The sequence below is a fragment of the Carassius carassius genome, chromosome 16 (genome assembly GCF_963082965.1).
Source record: "Carassius carassius chromosome 16, fCarCar2.1, whole genome shotgun sequence".
Classification (NCBI taxonomy): Eukaryota; Metazoa; Chordata; class Actinopteri; order Cypriniformes; family Cyprinidae; genus Carassius; species Carassius carassius.
Window position 1 is genome coordinate 20,575,438 of NC_081770.1, and position 22,019 is coordinate 20,597,456.

Consider the following 22,019-nt stretch of genomic DNA (forward strand, 5'->3'; position numbering starts at 1 on the left):
TGACAAAGCTGCGAGAGAGGCGGCCAGGGGTGCATCACTGGGAGAGGTAACTGCTATTTTCCCTGTTCATCCAAATTGTGCAGGATCAGAAACTTTATCTAAATTATACACAGACGAAGGTCGTGAAATGTGTCAAAAGTAAGGAGCAGTTTTAACTGAAGAAGGAATTTACACTCTAAATGAGAAGGTTGTTCCGCCTAGCGGATACCAGACTGAGTTATATCGATCTATACCACAGCATTGTGCACCAAGGGGTTCATAAAACTAATGCTATGTTACAACAAACATGGGTTTGGCCAGAAATGTCGCAGACTGTGAGGGACAGACTGTCCAGATGCATCCACTGTTTACAAACAAAGCCACGGTTTGGGAGAGGTAAGATTCCAATTGGCCACAGTCCTCGCCCGCGAGGACCTTTTACACATTTACAATTGGATTTCATTTCTTTGCCTTCTGATCATGGATACAAATATGTGTTAGTTCTCGTTTGTAAATTCTCTAGATGGGTCGAGGCTTTCCCTCTTTTCATACAGCCACAGCAGAAAAAGTTGCTGAAGTGCTCCTCCGAGAAATCTTCCCTAGATGGGGAATTTGTGAATCACTGGACAGTGATCAGGGAACTCATTTTACTGGTAAGGTTTTAAAGTCTTGCATGAAAACTTTAGGAGTAAAACAACAGCTCCACATTCCCTTTAGACCCCAATCGTCGGGGAGCATCGAGTCTCAGAACCGAAATCTGAAAATGGCGTTAAGAGCAAAATTGAGTGAGTACGACGGTGGTTGGTTTAAGCACCTACCAGCTGTTCTCATGGGGATGAGAGCCACCCCAAATCGTACCACAGGGTTAGCACCATTTGAAATTTGTATGGGACGGCCTATGGCATTACCAAATGATGCTCCATTGTTGCGCACAGGTCCTTCTGGCCCATTGAAAGACACCTTGCAAGATTATCTTAAGGTGCTCTCGTGCGCATTAAAAGATGCCCATTTCAGTGCCCTCAGTGCCCAAAATGCTGGAGATTTAAAGAGTGCTGCTTTTAATTTAACGGCTAAAAATCCTGTACAAGTGGGGGACAAGGTAATGATTCAGAAAATAGGACATTTAGGCCCAATGTCTTCCAGGTATGAAGGTCCTTACTAGGGCTGCACGATGTGTCGTTTAAGCATCGATATCGCGATGTACGAATCCACGATAGTCACATCGCAGGATGTGCGATGTAGGCTGTCGTAGTTGATCCGTTATTCATTAACTGTACGGGCCAGCTACTCCCCTGCCCTTGACAGTGTGATTCGCGGATTAATTGCACAGCTTAACCATCATAGAGTGAAAGTTTATAATTGACAGGACTGAAAACCACATGCAAGTTTAACAGGGCAGAGAGAGAGGGAGCGCGAGAGAGACAGAGAGAGCGCGCGAGAGAGACAGAGAGCGCGAGAGAGACAGAGCGCGCGAGAGAGACAGAGAGAGAGAGAGCGCGCGAGAGAGACAGACAGACAGAGAGAGAGAGAGCGCGCGAGAGAGACAGAGAGAGCGCGCGCACGGAGACAGGGAGAGAAAGCGCGCGCGAGAGAGACAGAGAGAGAGCGCGCGCGCGAGAGAGAGACAGACAGAGAGTACATTAGAAGTACCATCAATGTTTATAGAAATGTATATGGATTTATTTTGCATGTAATTTTTTTTTTCTTATGAATATATATGTATTTTTGTTTTGTTTGTTTCTATTCTGCTATGTACAATGCTTTGGCAATATGTACCTTTGTATGTCATGCCAATAAAGCAATATGAATTGAATTGAGAGAGAGAGAGAGAGAGAGAGAGAGAGAGAGAGAGAGACAGAGAGAGAGCGAGCCGTTTTCAAACAACACGAAATGAGAATGTAAGTGTGCCACTCCAACATCTCTTCTCATTGAAATCGTGCCAGGTTTGACTCGATGGAAGCATCTTGCTCAAGTGAAGCCCCTGTCCCAGCTTGCGGATACTGAAAATCCCTCTCAAAACGCCATGGACCAGGGATGATGGATTCTGTGTGAATTTATGGTAATTTTCTGTAACTAAGTTTAATTAATGTTTATATACGAATCCTGTGAGGTGACTGAGGGACTGACTTGTGTCAGGAGTGGAATGAACTTTTCCCTTAGCCCGGCCTCTCAGAAGCTAAATTTCTTAAAATCCATCATGCCTGTCCCCGTGGATTGTAAATGATACCCTTTCTAATGTGAATTGATTCAACAGGTGCATACTTTATCAACGAACTGCTGCTAAGGACGAACAATGACTAATTGTTTATTTCTCTCTAGGTTGTTAATGATGAGTCCAGCCGGACCTGATGTATTTAACCTGAGAATGTAAACTTGCGTGTGAAAATGTTGCTTATAACGCTTGCTGCTTTGCTTTGGGCCTCGCATATTTTGTGTTTGTGTACTTTTATATCCAATTGTTTTGTTCCTACTACTCTATATTTCTGACAGGTGTTAGTGCATGCTGTCGCTGAACTATTCGTCGTATATTCATCCAACACGAGTGATTCAACGAGTGACTCCCTGGTGTGAATTCTGGGACAGTGCAGCTCATAACACGATCCAGGACGATCCAGGCGTGATTGCAGTGCTCGTAGCCGGGTCAGTGCCGACCCCACCGTTGCCTAACGTGGTCCCAGGCACGACATCAGCGACTGTTGGAATCTGGTACTTCAAACATCGGTGTTCCGTCCCTGGAGCTGAACACTCCATAGTGTCCCTGTACTTCGGTTCGGCGACATCTGAGAGACCAGTGGTACACAGTAAGAGTAGATTTTGGTTTTGCGACCAATTTCCGTGTTGTCACTGTGACTCTGAAAACTGTGCGTTCAGATATTGCTTTTTGGGCTTATACCCGATCAATTAGCAAAATTAGTTGTTTCATCTACACCATTATGGTAATTTTCGCCGGACAATTCCTCCCTCTGGGGAGAACAACGGAGCCAGCAGTGAAACTTTTGTATGAGCGCACTCATCCTTTGGCGGCTGAATGCCCTCCTCACCAGTATAATCTGTGGTGGAGATTGCTCAATTATACGACACGGAAGGACTTTCTGACTGTTATGTGTGTGCAAATACTCCACATTCCACGGACAAACCTTTTAGACTGCAACCTGTGCCTATTCCTGACTTACATATGAGGTGTTTGATATGGCTACAGACTATATTTCTTAGTGTACCCGACAAACCTTGTGTTTACTGGATGTCTCAATTACACCTTGATGTTCTACAACTGGGCATTGATTATACATATATAGAAGAATGTATAACTGTGTGTAAATATATGTATGATCATGATTCAATCCCTTGGGTAACCCATCTTAGATTCACTTTTACAGATTCCATGCCAGCCTCATTACAAGTTCAGGGTAAACCTGACCAAATTATACCTATATGTATTTGTCAAAATGCAGGAGAAGGAAATAGATGGATGGGACATTCAGCGTGTCACCTTAGATATGTGAACATAGAACTATCAAAGCCTTTGGGGACCGATTACCTCTTCTGGTAACTTATGGTACAATGAAAATTCTACTCAATATTCCTTAATAACTGATAGTGGTCCTAGGATGTTTGAAGTTTATCCTGATTCAATACTCCCAAATTATAAAATTTCTTATGTGCCCCTAAAAGGGAAGTATTGGATTTGTGGCGGTAATGCTTATCATTGGCTGCCAAAAAAAGTGGTCAGGATGCTGTTATGTGGGTACACTTGACACCCATCTGACCTTTATGTCAAGAACTGGAGAATCATTAATTAGACATTGGCGTTCACGACGAGTTAAAAGAGCCATCCCTAGAACGGATTATAGACCTCACCTTCGAATTTCTCCAGGTGTTAAGACTCTGGAGGGGGTGTTTCCATGGTATGGCACAGTACATAATGCGTATTTAATCGATAATATTAGCTTGGAATTAGAATCTTTTGCTGATTACGCTATAGAAGGATTTCACTTATTAACAGATGAAATGAAGGATATTAAATTAGTTGCTTTGCAAAATCGTGCCACCCTCGATTATATTCTTGCACAAGAGGGTGAAGTTTGTGCATTAATTGGAGATCAATGCTGTACTTATGTTCCTGATATTGAAGATAATATGACTGATGTCATCAAACACATGAGACAAATAAGAGATGAAATAGATGGAAGCAGTGTTGTTTCTGACCAAACTGATGTGTTTTCTTGGATCAAAGGTGTCTTAGGAAAACCCTTTTGGGATTTCCTTAGTGATTTGGTCACCTGTCTTGCTATGATAATTACTATTTTACTTGTGATTTATATCTTGGTACGTATTTTAATAATGCTTTGCACAACCAATAATCCCAAAGATGTGTATGCTCCTATGTCTGCAATAGTTAAACGGAAAAATGAAGATGTTGTTTAAAATGAACGATGGTAAGCTGTAACCAGTCCTCGACCCAGCAAAAGTCCTGGTGAGATCAGGGGTCGGATGCTTTTAGTGCTCCTCGTCTGACTCCGCCAGGTGAAGAATTCCTGTCAAACTTAAGATGGCTGGGGTTACAGAGGTGTTTTGCAGTTTTACCTGAAATTATGTACTCTCTCATCTTTTCTCATATGTGAAATGTTTCATTTATTCACCTTTCTGCATGCATGCCTTATGTATAATCATTATGTATTTGTTATGTTTGAATATTATGTATTTTATTTTCAAGGGAAAGAATTTGGTTGCGAGTCTTGTTAAGACTCGAGTGGGGGACTGGTGTACCCCCCGATTTCTGATCTCTGTCACGTGTACATTTGCTACGTGCTCAAAGGCACAAGACAGTCTGTTCCAGAGGCCCTAACTGGCTGTCACAGACTTTAGAAGACTTTTGCAAGAAGATATAAATATGAAGATAGATGCGCAGTAATTTTCCATTAGCTGAACAAAACATTTATATTTTGAGCTTATGATTTTGTATGTCTGGGTTTAGTTCCACATGTCTGTATCTATAATTATATTTAATCCTTTTGAGTTTTGATGTATTTTGCAACTCTGTATTCAATTCACGAGGCTTATTGTTTTGACAGAAGTCTTGAGAGTATAAGAGCTAGGTAGTTTTCACCCCTCCCTTCAGCTCTGACTGAGTTCAGGCTAGGCTCTACCTGACTGAACTCTGGTTTTCTCATCTTTACCTTCTCTTAGAATTTCGGGCTCACTGAATACTTTGAACTTCTTACAGGTTTATTCAATTTAAATACGTTGACTTATTGATTTATTTTTAACTTTTGGTACCCAGGTATTCTTATACTTTTTGTATTATTAACTGTTTGATTATCTTTGAATATCATAATCAATTGTATTAATCTTAGATTAGCAAAATCCATCATATATGGATTGCTATTAACAATGTATTAATTTTGGAATTGCATTTTCTTAATTTGAAGCTGATTTTAATACTTAATAATTTGTTTGCAAGAGATGATTTGTTGTCTCATTTCCTATGTTCTTTGAATAAATTTGCATACTAAAATACCACCCACCGTCTGACTTGGATTGGAAGTAAATTTTTTGCATCAAATACTGTTTTGAAATCAAGTTTTTGCACGCCTATGAAGGGGAAAGCCACAGCATTTAATAACGGGTTGGTAAAACAGTTCAATTTAACAAATACATATACATCAGCCAATTAGGAAATAAGCATATGTCTTTAACTCCTGAAACATCTGGCTCATATTTTAGAGTAGTCAATGTAGTTTATGAAATATATCAATTAAATCTGTACGTGTGTGAAAAACACATTTTCATAATTAAATTTTTCTGCAATTTAATTCTTTTTTCTCAGTGACTGTAACTGATTACATTTATTTTTGTAATCAATTTATATAATTTAGCACAAGATGGCTGCCAGCTTAGAGCCACAGCACAAGATGGCCGACTCAACGCCTGAGTCTCCAGACAAGGTGCCACCGACTCGCCATCATAGACGGCGGAGGAGGAGGAGACAGGCGCCTACCGTTCCTCAAAGCCCGGAGAACGTTCCCGAGCGGACCGCTGCCGTCCAGGAGGACGTTCCCGAGCGGGCCGCTGCCGTCCAGGAGGACGTTCCCAAGCGGGCTGCTGCCGTCCAGGGGGACGTTCCCGAGCGGGCCGCTGCCGTCCAGGAGGATGTTCCCGAGCAAGCCGCTGCCGTCCAGGAGGACATTCCCGAGGTGGTGCTCAAGGCCATTCCGGAGGCCGAGGCGGTGACCGATGCCGTTCTGGAAGCCGAGGCGGTGCCCGATGCCGAGGCAGTGACCGATGCTGTTCCGGAGGCCGAGGCGGTGCCCGATGCTGTTCCGGAGGCCGAGGCGGTGCCCGATGCTGTTCTGGAGGCAGAGGCGGTGCCCGATGCTGTTCCGGAGGCTGAGGTGGTGCCCGATGCCGAGGCGATGCCCGATGCCGTTCTGGAGGCCGAGGCGGTGACTGATGCCGTTCCGGAGGCCGAGGCGGTGACCGATGCCGAGGCGGTGATCGATGCCGAGGCGGTGCCCGATGGCGTTCCGGAGGCGGTGACCGATGCCGAGGCGGTGACCGATGGCGTTCCGGAGGCCGAGGCGATGGCGTTCCGGAGGCCGAGGCGGTGACCGATGCCAAGGCGGTGACCGATGGCGTTCCGGAGGCCGAGGCGGTGACCGATGGCGTTCCGGAGGCCGAGGCGGTGCCCGATGCCGAGGCGGTGTCCGTTGCCGTTCCGGAGGCCGAGGCGGTGCCCGATGCCGAGGCGGTGTCCGTTGCCGTTCCGGAGGCCGAGGCGGTGCCCGAGGCCGCTCCCGATGCGGTGCCCGATACCGCTCCCGAGGCCGTTACCAAGGCAGTGCCCGAGGCCGTTCCAGAGGCAGTGCCTGAAGCAGAGGCGTCTCACGGCTCCACAGGCAGTCCAAAGTCAAGTCAGGTGTTCATGGACCCTCCTGAGTCAGGGTTAGTCACCGTCGACCATCTAGAGTCAGGGCTAGTTCCTGTTGACCCTCCAGAGTCGAGTCAGGTTCCAGTTGACCCTCCAGAGTCGAGTCAGGTTCCAGTTGACCCTCCAGAGTCGAGTCAGATGTTTGGGGACCCTCCAGAGTCAGGGTTAGTTACCGTTGACCCTCTAGAGTTAGGGCTAGCTCCTGTTGATCATCTAGAGTCGAGTCATGTTCCAGTTGTTCCTCTTGAATCAAGTCATGTTCCTGTTGACCCTCCAGAGTCGAGTCAAGTTCCTGTTGACCTTCCAGAGTCGAGTCAGGTGACTATTGAATTTTCAGAGTTGAGTGAGATTCCGGTTGACCTTCCAGAGGCTAGTCAGGTGCTTGTGGACCCTCCAGATTCAGGGCTAGTCACCGATGACCCTCCAGAGTCAGGGCTAGTCACCGATGACCCTCCAGAGTCAGGGCCAGTCACCGATGACCGTCCAGAGTCAGGGCCAGTCACCGATGACCGTCCAGAGTCAGGGCCAGTCACCGATGACCGTCCAGAGTCAGGGCCAGTCACCGCTGACCTTCCAGAGCCAGGGCTAGGTACCATCGACTTTCCAGAGACAAGGCTAGTCATCGTGGACCTTTCAGAGTCAGGTCAAGTCACTGATGATCTTCCTGAGTCAGGGCTAGTCACTGATGACCTTCCAGAGCCAGGGCTAGGTACCATGGACTGTCCAGAGACAAGGCTGGTTACCGTTGAACTTTCTGAGTCAGGTCAAGTCACTGGGTGGCCTTCTGCTCCGCCCTGTTGGACTCCGGCATCGATCACAGGGGCGTGGTGGTCATCTGCTCCGCCCTGGGGGACTCTGGTGTTGACCACGAGGACGTGGTGGTCCTCTGCTCCGCCCTGGGGGGCTTCCGCTCTGACTACACGGTTGTGGTGGTCTTCTGCTCCGCCCTGGGGGGCGTCCGTCCTGACCACACGGTTGTGGTGGTCCTCTGCTCCGCCCTGAAGGATTCCAGTCTTCACCACACGGACATGGTGGTCTTCTGCCCCGCCCTGGAGGGGCTTCATGTTGTTTTTGCTTTTTGTTTTTGTGTTCACTCCTGTCCCTGTTCCTCTCTGTTAGCCTGGCCCTCCGTCCCTCCCCCTGGACCTCCTCCCTCCTGGTCTCCCTGTTTTGTGTTTACACTTCTGGTGTCTGTTTCCCAGGTTTCCTTTCTGGCCCTCCGTCCCTCCCCCTGAGCCTCCTCCTGTCCGCCTCCCTCCTGGTCTCTGTTCTGTCTATCGTGGAGCGTCTGGAAGCCGCTCCGTAGAGGGGGGGTTCTGTCACAGTGTCTGGGTTGTGTTCCCTGGGTATCCACTAGGTCAGTGGTTCCCAAACTTTTCCATTCCACGACCCACCTAGACAAGTGTAATATATTTCACGACCCACCAAAATATTAAAAAAAAAAAAAAAACAACGAGTGAAATTACTTTAAACCTAATCTTACTTAAAATTTTTATGACAGAAATTAAGTATTTAAGAAAAATAACCATTTTATTTTAGAGTACAACTGAAAATTTCACTACAAATTTACAAGTTTTAATTTTTGTTTACTGGCGTTAAAATATGTAGTGTCCATAAAAACGTGAAGCAGGCTCACTCCAGTGAAGTGTGATCTGCGCTGCTGTGTTTTGTTGCATTCATGATCCTTCCGTGTGTGTCGGCGAGAACGGAGCACAATCCAACACTTTTTTAGAAAAGCATAAGAAGCAAAGCAGAACTATCTAAAACAGTTTGGAGATTAAAATAATTGTGAAATAGGTAAAAAAAGACCGATTGAACCTTTTAATGACATTGCTCTGAGACCTTCAAAACACGCAACGCACACGGACTTAATTGCAATTTGAAAATCACACTAAGGATATTGCAGTTCATTATTAATGTTGGTGGGCTATATCGTTGTGATGAGTGGGTTCCCAGTTCCCGCCTCCTTCTTCCTGTGATTGTGAAGATTTTAATGTTTTACACTGGTGCCGAAGCCAGGGAGGAAGGAGGGGCGCGCTGCCGAAGATCCTTCGCCGCTGGGGTGAATCCGCAGTGCCATCGAGCAGGGCGAAGGAGTCTGCCGCCGAGGGTGCTCGATGTGGTGGGCTGGAGTGAGTTGCCGGGGGGGGGGGGGGGGGGCGAACTCACTCCAGCCCACCGCCTCGATGACTCCTTCGTGGAAAGAGGTGGGAACCGGCGGACAATCAAACAAAGTTTTAATAACCAAATAAACACAAAACAGCGCGACAGCCCCTCTCGGATGACTGCCGTGCACAAATAAAAAACAAACACAAAATAAAACCCAGGCCTGGTCCTCTCTCGTCCTTCACTGTCATCGCTCCTCTTTTGTATCTTTCCGATCTCCTCCGTGGTTCTTGAGACCGGTGAGTGTTGCTCATTTCCCAATCACTCCACCGGCCTAGCTCTGTTCCCATGGCACTAGGCCCCGCCCCACTCGTCACATTCGTGCAGCCCTAGACTGAACTGTGTTAGTGTCTGTGTGTCATTGAAACGCAAAATTAGCTGCAGCCAAGTGACTTTGTGCGACCCACCTTGTTCCATTCCGTGACCCACGAGTGGGTCGCGACCCACAGTTTGAAAACCCCTGCACTAGGTGTCCTCTGTTCCCACGGTGTGTATCATATTATCACTTCCTGTCTCCTTATTTGGTCACCTTCCTCCTTGTTTAGTTAATTGATTGTTCCCCACCTTTCTCCAGTTTCCCCATTTATCCTTTTGTGTATTTATACCTGGTCTGTCTGAGTCTTTGTCACGGAGTCCTTGTCGTATGCGTGATACTTCCCTGAGTCTGCTCTGTCTGTATGTTCTTGTTCGTGTTATGTTCATTGGATATTCTGGTTTTGACCCTGCCTGGACTGTTTACCCCTTTTGGATTGCCCCTCAATAAACCTCGTACCTGCATTTGGATCTCTCCTGTGTTCCTTGTATCAGCGAACGTGACAGAGAGAGAGAGCTCAACAAACATACACACAATCTCCTGAATGGGGGGGCTGATGATGGGGTTCATCATTTCATGATGAAGAAAGACTGGATATTCAGACAACAGCAGCAGGACACGATTGTCTTTTTCTAAAGATAAAGAAAATTATTTGGTTTTTATCAACACACGAATCCTAACGCCGAATGCTTCACAAGAGAACAGAACAACGGTTGCTCCATTACAACATAGCCAACCCTATTTTAGCCTAATTTGGCACATGTATATCGTATTATTCTTGAATATAATCATTTAGTCTAAATATGTTTTAACAGTTATTTTTGTTTTAGTTTTACAAAGGGTTCAATTGAACACGTTTAACTAATACCTCATTCAAGCTATGTAGATTCTTCAGGCCAGGGAACTACAATACCCAGCATTCACCTCAGGCTTCAAACATGGCTGTCATGGATACGTACTTATATTGTATTTGGCAACACTATAAATCATCGGACATCTGATTAAATGCATGCGCAGATAACCTATGTAAAAAACGCCCATTTCTACACTTTTTGTGAAGTATACGCTCCTTCCATGTTGGGATGGTATAAACCCTCTTTTTTGTGATCCGTTTTAGTGATGCAAAGTTCGTCTCACTTCTGAAAAATTATTCGATTCATAGGCTCCTTAAGTCATCATGCAGCTATGTGAGTACACATTTTTCCTTCTAACAACTTAGTGTCATTTTATTTCTCTGAATCATTTAAATAAAGTTAACTGTGTCAACACATATGGGTGGTTATTATCTTTTGTTCATTTAAGTTAATGTTTGTGGAGGCAGTTTTAGGCACCGATCCTTTGTCGTTTGTTTAGCTTAAATATCAGTTTTGTGTGTGTGTGTGTGTGTGTGTGTGTGTGTGATTGTATGTTTGTGTTTGTGTACTTGTTTGCATTCTCAGTACGTTTATGTTGAGGTTGAAAGAACTAGGGGTTTAATAAAAATTATACATGTAACTTATAAATGTAACTAAAATAAACTAAATTAGCTCAAATTAAACAACATTTTTCTATATACTATGGTCTGACTTGTTAAAAGATCTCACCTCCTTTAGACCAGTAAATTAACTTTCAGCTAACCTCATGCTCACAGACCTGTCATAAAGTTGAAATTGCCACCCGCTGATCACTGAACACAATTTGTTTTAACTTTAGCTGACCTGCAGCACCACCATTTACAACACCAAAAGGGGTGAAAACGTTTGAACAGAAATCTTATTTTGTCTAAATATATTTTTTTATTTTGCACCGCCCTTCAGAAGCTACAAAAGATACTTGCATGTTTCAAGACAAAATTATTTAAATCTACACTGATCTTCAAATTCAAAAAGTTGTTACTCAAGTTATCCTCAGTTTGAAACGATGAATTTCAAAATCATAAAGTCATTGTTGGAAAGAGTTCAAATACACAGAAATGCTGAAAAAAAAACCACAGAATTTGCGGGGGCCTTAGGGATTTTTGTAGATTTTGCAAGGTGTATGTAAAATGTTCGACTTTATGAGTGTGTATATACAGTATGTGAGCGTGTATATACAGTATGTATGCATGCACATTTAATTTTTATTTATTTTTTAGATGAAAAGGAGGGAGCTGTGGAGTCAGTTGGAGGCCTCACATTTACCTAAAATACGGCATTTCAGAGGACTCTATTACAAACCCGATATCAAAAAAAGTTGGGACACTTTACAAATTGTGAGTAAAAAAGGAATTGAATAATTTACAAATCTCATAAACTTATATTTCGTAAGAGCTACACATTCCAGAAAAGTTAGGACAGGTATGAGGCCGGAAAAGTTAAATTTACATATAAGGAACAGCTGGCAGACCAATTTGCAACTTATTAGGTCAATTGGCAACATGATTGGGTATAAAAAGAGCCTCTCAGAGTGGCAGTGTCTCTCAGAAGTCAAGATGGGCAGAGGATCACCAATTTCCCCAATGCTGCGGCAAAAAATAGTGGAGCAATATCAGAAAGGACTTTTGAAGTTATCATCATCTACAGTGCATAACATCATCAAAAGAGTCATAGAATCTGGAACAATCTCTGTGCGTTAGGGTCAAGGCTGGAAAACCATACTGGGTGCCCTTGATCTTCGGGCCCTTAGATGGCACTGCATCACATACAGGAATGCTACTGTAATGGAAATCAGAACATGTGCTCAGGAATACTTACAGAAAACATTGTCGGTGAACACAACCCACCGTGCCATTTGCCATTGCCGGCTAAAATTCTATAGGTCAAAAAAGAAGCCACATCTAAACATGATCCAGAAGCACAGGCATTTTCTCTGGGCTAAGGCTCATTTAAAATGGACTGTGGCAAAGTTCTGTTTGGTCAGACGAATCAAAAATTGAAGTTAATTTTGGAAAACTGGGACACAATGTCATCCGGACTAAAGATGACAAGGACAACCCAAGTTGTTATCAGCGCTCAGTTCTGAAGCCTGCATCTCTGATGGTATAGGGTTGCATGAGTGCGTGTGGCATGGACAGCTTAAACATCTGGAAAGGCACTATCAGTGCTGAAAGGTATATCCAAGTTCTAGTACAACATATGCTCCCATAGAGATTTCGTCTCTTTCAGGGAAGATCTTGCATTTTCCAACATGACAATGCCAGACCACATACTGCATCAATTACAACATCATGGCTGCATAGAAGGATCCGGGTACTGAAATGCCCAGCCTGCAGTCCAGATCTTTCACCCATAGAAAACATTTGATGCATCATAAAGAGGAAGATGCAACAAAGAAGACCTAAGACCGTTGAGCAACTAGAAACCTGTACTAGACAAGAAGGGGACAACATTCCTATTCCTAAACTTGAGCAACTTGTCTCCTCAGTCCCCAGACATTTGCAGACTGTTATAAAAAGAAGAGGGGATGCCACACAGTGGTAAACATGGCCTTGTTGCAACCTTTTTGAGATGTGTTGATGGCGTGCAATTTAAAATCAATTTATTTTTCACTTAAAATGATACATTTTCTCAGTTTAAATATTTGATATGTCATCTATGTTGTATTCTGAATGAATACGCTGAAGATACGCTGAAGGGTCAGAGAGGTCTTGGAATTCTTCAAGAATATCTTAATTTGTGCTCCAAAGATGAACAAAGGTCTTATGGGTTTGTAAAGACACATCTCTTTAAGCTTAGTGAATAATAGGGCCTTTCACTCCGCCTGAACCTTTTCAGAGTACCAGAACTAATTGTCACTTCCTGTTTGTTGCTGCAGTGTGTCTTGAGTCTGAGCTCAATCACGTAAATTTTTTATATACTATTTTTTATCTTAAAAATCAATTTTAGACACCATCATTTTTGTTTCTATAATGTGTGAATATATCCTCTATCGTATTTTACAACAAAATAATCAGAGTGCTCGTTCTAATTAGTTTTTCGTGTCAGGAACGTATCGACGAGGACACGAATGGTTCAGTAGACATTTTTGAATGGTTATTGCCATGGTGTAAAGAACATGGAACTGCTATTTGTTAATAATTGGAATCTATTCTGGGAGCGTCCTTGGCTTTTTCACACTGATGGCATGCATCCCAGCAGAGTTGGAGCGGAACTGCTGTCGAAAAACATCTCCAGGACACTTCAGTCCATGTGACTAGTAAGCCAATTCTCAATTACTACTATGATGTCTTTTGTTCTACCCACTTAAATAATTGAAGTACTTGCACTGTCCAATCTATTAAGACTGTGTCTGTTCCTCAAATAGTGGGGTCAAAATATAAATTTAAATGTAGTATCTAGAAAAAATCTTATCGTGATTAAACCACCAGGGCCATATACAGAATTCCAAAAATAATTTGTAGATTTCCTCTCAGACCTTTTGGTTACAGTTGATAAAGCCCTAATTGTCTGGGATTTTAACATTCACGTTGGTAATACAAATTTTACGGCGTTTACTGACCTATAATAAATTATTTTGGAGTCAAGCAAAATGTCATCTGGCCCACTCATCATTTTAATCATACACTAAATTTAATTATCTTACTGATATAGATATCGTACCTCAAAGTAATGATGTTACTCACCATTTCCTTGTCATTTCCATATCACTGATATTAACTATATGGCTAAGCGTTACCGTCTGGGCAGAACTCTTGTTCCAGCCACCAAAGACAGATTCGCAAATAACCTGCTTGATTCATCTCAACTGCTATGTGTATCCAAAAATACACATGAACTAGACGAAATGACTGGTAACATGGGCACTATTTTCTCTAATACATTAGAAGCTATTGCCCCTATCAAATTGAAAACGGTTAGAGAAAAAAGTACTGTGCCATGGTGTAACAGTAATACCCACTAACTAACTTGGAAGTTTTTAGAATTGCGTGGAAAAACAGTATGTCCAGCTATAGACAGGCTCTAAAAACTGCCAGGGCCAAGTATATCCACAAACTTATTGAAAATAACCAAAACAATCCAAGGTTTTTATTTAGCACAGTGGCTAGATGAACAAATAACCAGACACCACCCAATTTAAATATTCCATCAAGGTTTAATAGTAATGACTTTATGAAGTCCTTCACTGATAAAATAGATAACATCAGAAATGCAATAACAAATGTAGATTCTATATTTGTCTAATGTTTCAGTTTCATCCATCGAACCCAAAGATAAACTGCAGTGCTTTACAATTATAGGACAGGAAGAGCTAAATAATCTTATCAATACATCTAAACCAACAACATCTTTATTAGATATTGTACCCACTAAATTACTGAAAGTGTTGTTACCTGTAGAGAAGAATTGCTTCTCAACATTATTAACTCGTTGTTATCTTTAGGTCACGTCCCAAAACTGGCGGTTATTAAGCCTCTTATTAAGAAACCACAACTAGATCGTAGTGAACTGGCAAATTATAGGCCCATTTCAAATCTTCCATTTATGTCTAAACTTTTAGAAAAAGTTGTGTCTGCTCATTTGAGCTCCTTCCTGCAAAAAAGAGAGATCTGTATGAAAAATTTCAGTCAGGTTTCAGGCCCCACCATAGCACAGAAACTGCACAAATACAAATGACAAATGACAAATGACAATCAAGACTGCATCTCATTGCTTGTTTTACTTGATCTTAGTGCTGCGTTCGACACCATAGATCATGACATACTCATAGATCGATTACAAAACTATACAGGTATTGAAGGGCAGGCTCTAAGATGGTTTAGATCAAATTACTTTGGTTTAGATTAAGTTATACAAATTATTATTACTTACCTATAAGGCCCTTAATGGTTTAGCTCCTGCGTACCTAACTAGCCTTATACCACATTACAATCCATCACGCTCCCAAAGGTTACAAAACGCTGGACTTTTGGTAGCTCCTAGGATAGCAAAGTCTACTTAAGGAGGCAGAGCTTTTTCGCATTTGGCTCCCAAACTCTGGAATAGCCTTCCTGATAATTTTTGGGGGTTCAGATAATGCATCTCATAATTTCTGACTGCAGTTATATCTGATCAAGTGCTGTCAGGATGCTGAACTCGCTCCCGAACTTGCTTTACTTTACTTACATCCCCTTTGTATAGTTGTAACTTATATTTTATATTTGATCTAGATTATTAGGCTCTACTGTTAATGTTATCTGTATGCACCGGGGTTCTGAGAGTAATGCAATTTTCACAAATTTCGATTCTCTGCATGTATGTACTGTACATGTGGAAAATTTACTTGACTTGACTTGAGAACACCTGAGAAGAGATGATGCCAACCCCTCAGAGGACCTCAGATGATGCTTACCCTGAAACAACATACAGAACTGACAAATATTGCTACTTACTATGCAATCAAATTATAATTGCAGTTAATAGTGTTCATCATCTGGTTGACTATGTCTTGTTACATTTTTCTGAAAATTCCTGTCATTTGCACATAAACTGATCACCACTTATAAGCCACTACTAAATATTGTAGAAACTTAATTTTCTGTAAAGTTGCTTTGCAATGATTTGTGTCTGGTCTCTGGTATAATCATCTGCTTTTTGGTTTGAGGTTGATTTTTTTTTGTGTGTGTTGTGGGTATGGATGGTTTGACAGCTCGTCGCGTGCGTGTGTCTGTGTGATTGGTTCCCCGCCCTCCTTGTTCTCTGCCCTAGTGGCTCCCTGGAGCTTTTTCAAAAAATAAATTTATATAATATAATTTCTGTACGACATAAATTAATAAACATTCTTAACGTTTTTCAACGTTGTAAAAATGTGTATAATAAATATTTAATTTCAACATTTCTGTCAACAAAGATTCACGTCATAAACTGATGCCGTGATGCTGAAAAACAAACAAACAAACCGGCGGGTGTGTCATGGGCCATGGATGCCAAGGGGAAAAAGAGAAAGATAGCTGAGGAGAACAGAGGATTCAACGATTCTTGGCCTACATGTTTGCTTTGTAATGAGAAGTTGTCAAATAACAAAAAGAGTAATGTGGAAAGACATTTCCTGGGAAAGCATGCTACATTTGCAGCCAAGTACCCAGTTGGGAGGGAGAGAAAAAGTGTGATTGCATTACTTCTGGAAAAATTAGAGTGGATTGCATCTCCAAACTCCACTACTGTTGCTAGTTTTGTTGCAACCTGGGAGATAATAAAGCGTGGGAAACTGTTCACAAATGGTGACTACATGAAGGATTCATTCATTAAAATTTCAGAGCACCTATTTTCAGACTTCAAAAACAAAACCGAGATAATACAGAAAATTAAAGACATGCCTCTCTCCGCAAAGACAGTGAAGGAAAGGGCCATTAAAATAGCAGGCAACATCACCAATCAGCAAATCAAGGACATTAATTCAGCTCCAGCATACTCAATTGCCTGTGATGAGTCGTGTGATGTGATCGATATCGAACAGGCAACGCTTTTATGCACGTATGTTAACTCTGATGGGCCGCAAGAAGAAATGATCAAATTAATACCACTGAAAGGTCAAACACGCAGGGAACATATGTGAGGCTGTCTGAAGTGTTTAAAGTCACATTAAACGGAAGTCACATTAAAGGGGTAAAAGCACAATCCAGGCACATATTTAGTAACAAAGTGGCTTTTTTATAAAGTGATTTCTGATTTTTGTCAGTATATATTTGGAATGACACATAGGGAAATTGTGTTTTGTTGCTCAGGTCCGAGGATGGCTGCATTATTGTGTGTCAAAAGAGGAGAGGATGATGCTGCATTTTACCCTTGCACTGACTTACTTCGCATTTTCGTAAAACTATGGAGAAGAGGACTATGCACAGAAATCAAACTGTATTATTTTTGTCATGGGCATGACTGAGCTGCTTTTATGTTTTACTGAGTTTTATACTGTTTTAATGCATGTTTTATGCATGGTTTAAATACCTTTCCAGTTAATTTCAAAAGGCTGCTGTTTTATTGCACTCTGTCTATTGGCCAGATAAGGGGGGAAAGAGAAGATAATTGTATTGTATTATTGAGGATTGAAGAGGACTGCATTTTATTTCCATGGGGAGGTCTGAAATTAGGCTACATGAGGCCTATGCACGTTGCACATTTCATTGTATTTTCGAATCCTAAAGTAAAAATGACATCAAAAATCAGATTTCTTTATTGTATTTCTTTAATTTCATCAATGCAACGAAACATATCTATAGTTTACCTATAGTGTAGTTCAGGGTTAGGGTTCAAGTTGAGCTCAGTCAACAGCATATGTTGATCACAAGAAAATTTATTTCCAAATTAAATCAATACACAAAACCATTTTAATATTCTGACAGCAAAAGTTACATAATCACATGCATTTCTTATGTATTTGTCCTTTATTTAAACAGGTAAAACTTTCTGAGATTAAAAATCTCTTTTACGGAAGTGACCTGGCCAAGATGCAAACGATAAAATAAAAAAATAAAAACAAATCTTATATTTTGTAGTGTCATGTAACAGTTGATGCAGATAACAAGAAGTAACAAGAATAATATATTCTTACTATCAGTGTTACTGATACCACAAGCTGAGAAAAAAAGGCTTACAGGCAGCTCAATGTCTCCGCCCATCCTCACATTTATATAGTCTTTGTCAGTAAGAGCCTACTTAATGTCTTCATCATGATCATCATCTCTCTACTGCTGCTGCCCTCTCTGCTGCCACACATGACCTTCACTGGTGAGACTGACTATATAACAGCATAATATATTAACTGGTATCTGCTGAATAAGCTGACTGACAGCAGTCTCTCTCTCTCAGCTCATGTGGATGTTGGTATAGTGAATGGCACAGAAGCAAAACCCCACTCCAGACCTTTCATGGTTTCTCTTCAGAAGAACTGGCGACATATCTGTGGTGGATTTCTCATTTCTGATAGATTTGTTATGACCGCTGCGCATTGCTGGAAGTAAGACTTAAATTGATGAGTTAAAATAATAATATCATAAAAAAACCTTCTATAATGATGGTATTGTTCATAATACTTTTTTTTTTTTACACAGAAATGAGAAACTAACAGCTGTGGTTGGCGCACATGACCTAAGACAGAATGAAGGGTCTGTCCGCATTGGTGTGAAGTCTTACCACATGCATCCAGACTTCAACATGCACACTTTGCAGAATGACATTATGCTTTTGAGGGTAACAGTAGTTCAAATGACTGTTATTAAATGATTTGACTGTATTTAATGAGGATAATGTTATTGTATTACAGCTAGAGAAAGAAGTCGAACAAAACAACAATGTCATGAAGATTTCCATACAAACAGAGAAAGACATTAAAGCTGATTCTGTTTGCCGTGTTGCTGGCTGGGGAAGACTGAATTTTAAAGGGAAAAAGAGTTTTCGTCTCATGGAAGCAGAAGTGAAGATCATGAATAACACTGAATGCAAAAATAAATGGAAAGACAACTTCTCAGCCTCAGAGATGATGTGTGTCTCCGGTGATGGAGGAAGCTGCAGTGTAAGTAAAAACATTATCGAATTGAGACCATCATTCGTGAGAAGTACTGTATCATTTCAGTCATGAGTTGATCTGTTTCTTCACAGGAGGATGGAGGAGGTCCTTTGGTTTGTGGAGACACTGCAGTCGGTGTCACTTCCTTTGGTGACCCAAAAATCTGCAATAGTCCTGAACGACCTGAAGTTTATATAAAGATTTCACCATATATTCCATGGATCTGCTCCGTTATTGCAAAGGATGAGTGATTTTTGCAATGAAACAGAATTAAGTATTTAAATGTTTAAATGTTCAATAAACAAACTATGTGTCACACATCAATTGTAAGTGGTGCTTATAATTTCAGCCCTATAAAATAACAGTAGTAATATAAAATAACAGTAGTAATAAGGATTCAACTAACTAAAATTTAATCGGCCACAACAGTATCGAAGTCAAAGAAATTCTTGATAATGATAATCATGATTGTCAGCATAGAATCTGAAGTGAAATGTCTAAACTTACGAACGCTCTTCTTTCTACAATATTCATAAAATGTGTTTGGACACTTTCTGGCAGTGAAGTGTTTAAAACTGAATGAATGTCATTGTATTAGATGCAGACGATCACAAAAAGTAGCATTTGTAATGACACTAGGCTGACATTTCTACATAAGAAAGTGTTCAAACATATTTTTTTCTTTCTTTTGGAAACTATAGCTATATATATCTATATCTATATTATAACTGAAAATTTAGCAAGCCTCTTTAAAATTATTTTTGTGTAATAAAGTGTTTTTTTTGTGCTCAAATAAATACATAAATAAATTAAATAGGCAAGCAAGCATTAAAGACTCTTGGTTTGGTACTTTGTTACTTAATGCATGGACATTAATAAGTGATTTTTTTAACAGGTTCCTGAATGTGAAAACATCTACAGTTGGTAAAGGGATGGTCATTTCAGTGAAATTTCATGGGCAAAAACATCCATTGTCTATTAATATTACGCTATATGGAATTTGAAAATGTAGGTGAGAGGATCTAAATGCAGATGATCTCTATTAAATTAATTAACAGGAACCATAACAACAGAAACCATAGACAGAATGAAACCACACATGTAACAGCCAGAGCATGAACATGACCAGGCAAAGAACCAGAGCTGAACATTGTAAAAAATATTATTAAAATAATGTTTTACAAAATGCACAATTGTAGAAGATGTCGAAGTCGAAGATTCAATGCTTTGATAGAATCTCACAATCGAATATTTGCAGAGGTGTTATTAAACAAGGATCATGCCATTTTGGCTATACAGGGGTGATCAATGTCTGATTTCAACTACGGGTTCCCTTTCGAAAGGGAACTCCACACTGCGTCCTCTAGAGGGCGCTTTGGGAACGCTGTCAGTGTGGCCGGTGTTGAAGCATGAATGAATTAACGACAATGAACTGGTTAGTACTCTTAGCTTAGTACTCTAGCTTCTGAGTCGTTGGCAGTGAGCTCTGCTTAGACAGAACTATTAGTATGTAGGCTCTATTGAGTGCTTCACTAATTGTTTCTAGCGTTTAGTAGTTGGGTCTCCTCTCGTTTTACAGAGTTGTTTTGTTGAGACTGCCACTCTTTTAAGAGCTCCTCAACCAGGTAGGTGTTGTTAGGCTTCCTCTTGTTTAAGAGAGTTGCTGAAGCCTGCTGACGCCTCCACTCATTATAGCTCTGCTTAGGCAGCACTATTGGTTTGTAGGCTCCTTTTTTGTGAGCCACGCTAATTGTTTTAGTGCTGAGTGTTGTCAGGCCTCCTCTCACTGTAGAGAGTCGTCATCTTGAGGCCTCCTCTCTTAAGAGTTTCTCCAATAGGCCTGAGTGCTAGGCTTCCTCTCGCTTATGAGAGTTATCCTTCTGAAGCTCGCTCGTCAGACCTCCGTCATGGGCAGTGATATGGGTTGTAGGCTCTTTCTTTGAGCCTCGCTAACTGCCTCTGGTGCTGGGTGTAGACAGGTCTCCTCTTGGTTTAGAGAGCCGTTATGTTGAGACCTCAACTCCTAAGAGCTCCCCTACCAGGGTTGAGCATTGTTAGGTTTCCTCTCATTCTAGAGAGACTTTCTGCTGAAGCCTTAGCTCTCCAGAGCTGCCTAGGCAGTAAGAGAGGGGAAGTTGTGGCCTAGTGGTTAGAGAGTTTGACTCCTAACCCTAAGGTGTGGGTTCGAGTCTTGGCAATGTTGCGACTTGGTGCTTGAGCTAGGCTCCCCGTTAAGGAAGCGCTGAGTGTAGTCAGGCCTCCTCTTGTTCTAGAGAGTCATCATGCTCCAATCAGGCCTCCAATCTTAAAAGCTTTACTAAGAGGGTTGAGTGTTAGGCTTCCTCTCGTTAAGAGGGTCATCCTTCTGTAGCCTCCGTTCCCCAGAGCCCCGCCTAGGCAGAAAGAGGAATGTAGGCTCTTCTATTTTGAACCTCACTACCTGCATCTGGCGTTGAGTGTAGCTAGGTCTCCTCTTGTTCTGGAGTCGTTTTGCTGAGACCTCCACTCTTAAGAGCTTCTCTAAGAGGGTTGATTGCTAGGCTTCCTCTCGTTTAAGAGAGTCCTTCTGCTGAAGCCTTCGCTCTCAGAGCTCCGTCATGGGTAGTGATTGAGTTTGTAGGCTTTTTCTTTGAACCTCGCTTACTGCCTCTGGCGCTGAGTGTAGCCAGGTCTCCTCTCACTTTAGAGAGTCGTTATGCAGAGACCTCCACTCTTAAGAGCTCCCCTGCCAGGGTTAACTGTTGTTAGGTTTCCTCTCATTTTAGAGAGTCATTCTGCTGAAGCCTCAGTATAAGGAGTGTAGGCTCTTTTTGAGCCTTGATAACTCCTCTGGCGTTGAGTGTAGCTAGGTCTCCTCTCAGTTTAGAGTCATTATGCTGAGACCTCCACTCTTAGAGCTCCAGACTTTGGTGGGTAAGTTAGTCTATGATTTTTGGAACTTTAGCCTGCCATAAAGCCTAGCGGTTTCACTGGTAGGGAAGCTGTTCCTCAAGTCCTGACTTGGGGACAAGGTTACCTAGGCACTTATCCCTCAGCATGGCGGCGTTGGTATACCGTTCCAAAAGTGCCCTCTAGAGGACGCAGCGTGGAGTTCCCTTTCGAAAGGGAATGTCTCAGGTTATGCATGTAATCATGTTTCCCTGAGGATAGGGAACCAGACGCTGTGTCTCTGTGCCATGCTTCGGTATCATGCCAGTG

At 42.0% G+C, this 22,019-nt stretch overlaps 1 protein-coding gene across 5 annotated transcripts in view; it reads left to right on the forward strand.

The window, feature by feature from the left end:
- The window catches only part of LOC132159856 (mast cell protease 4-like), an 88,897-nt gene that overhangs the window by 46,535 nt on the left and 20,343 nt on the right, over window positions 1–22,019 (forward strand). The window contains exons 1-5 of one of the 5 annotated variants that reach the window (XM_059569491.1): window positions 17,944–18,043; window positions 18,125–18,272; window positions 18,367–18,505; window positions 18,579–18,827; window positions 18,914–19,141. The exons of 2 other annotated variants lie outside the window; for them this stretch is intronic. In XM_059569491.1, coding sequence (XP_059425474.1) covers window positions 17,986–18,043; window positions 18,125–18,272; window positions 18,367–18,505; window positions 18,579–18,827; window positions 18,914–19,072 — 753 coding nt within the window. In that variant the 5' untranslated portion in view covers window positions 17,944–17,985 and the 3' untranslated portion in view covers window positions 19,073–19,141. Of the gene's footprint in view, window positions 1–17,943; window positions 18,044–18,124; window positions 18,273–18,366; window positions 18,506–18,578; window positions 18,828–18,913; window positions 19,142–22,019 lie in introns of those variants that run through there. 2 more of the 5 variants (XM_059569490.1, XM_059569489.1) reach the window with 2 other exon arrangements.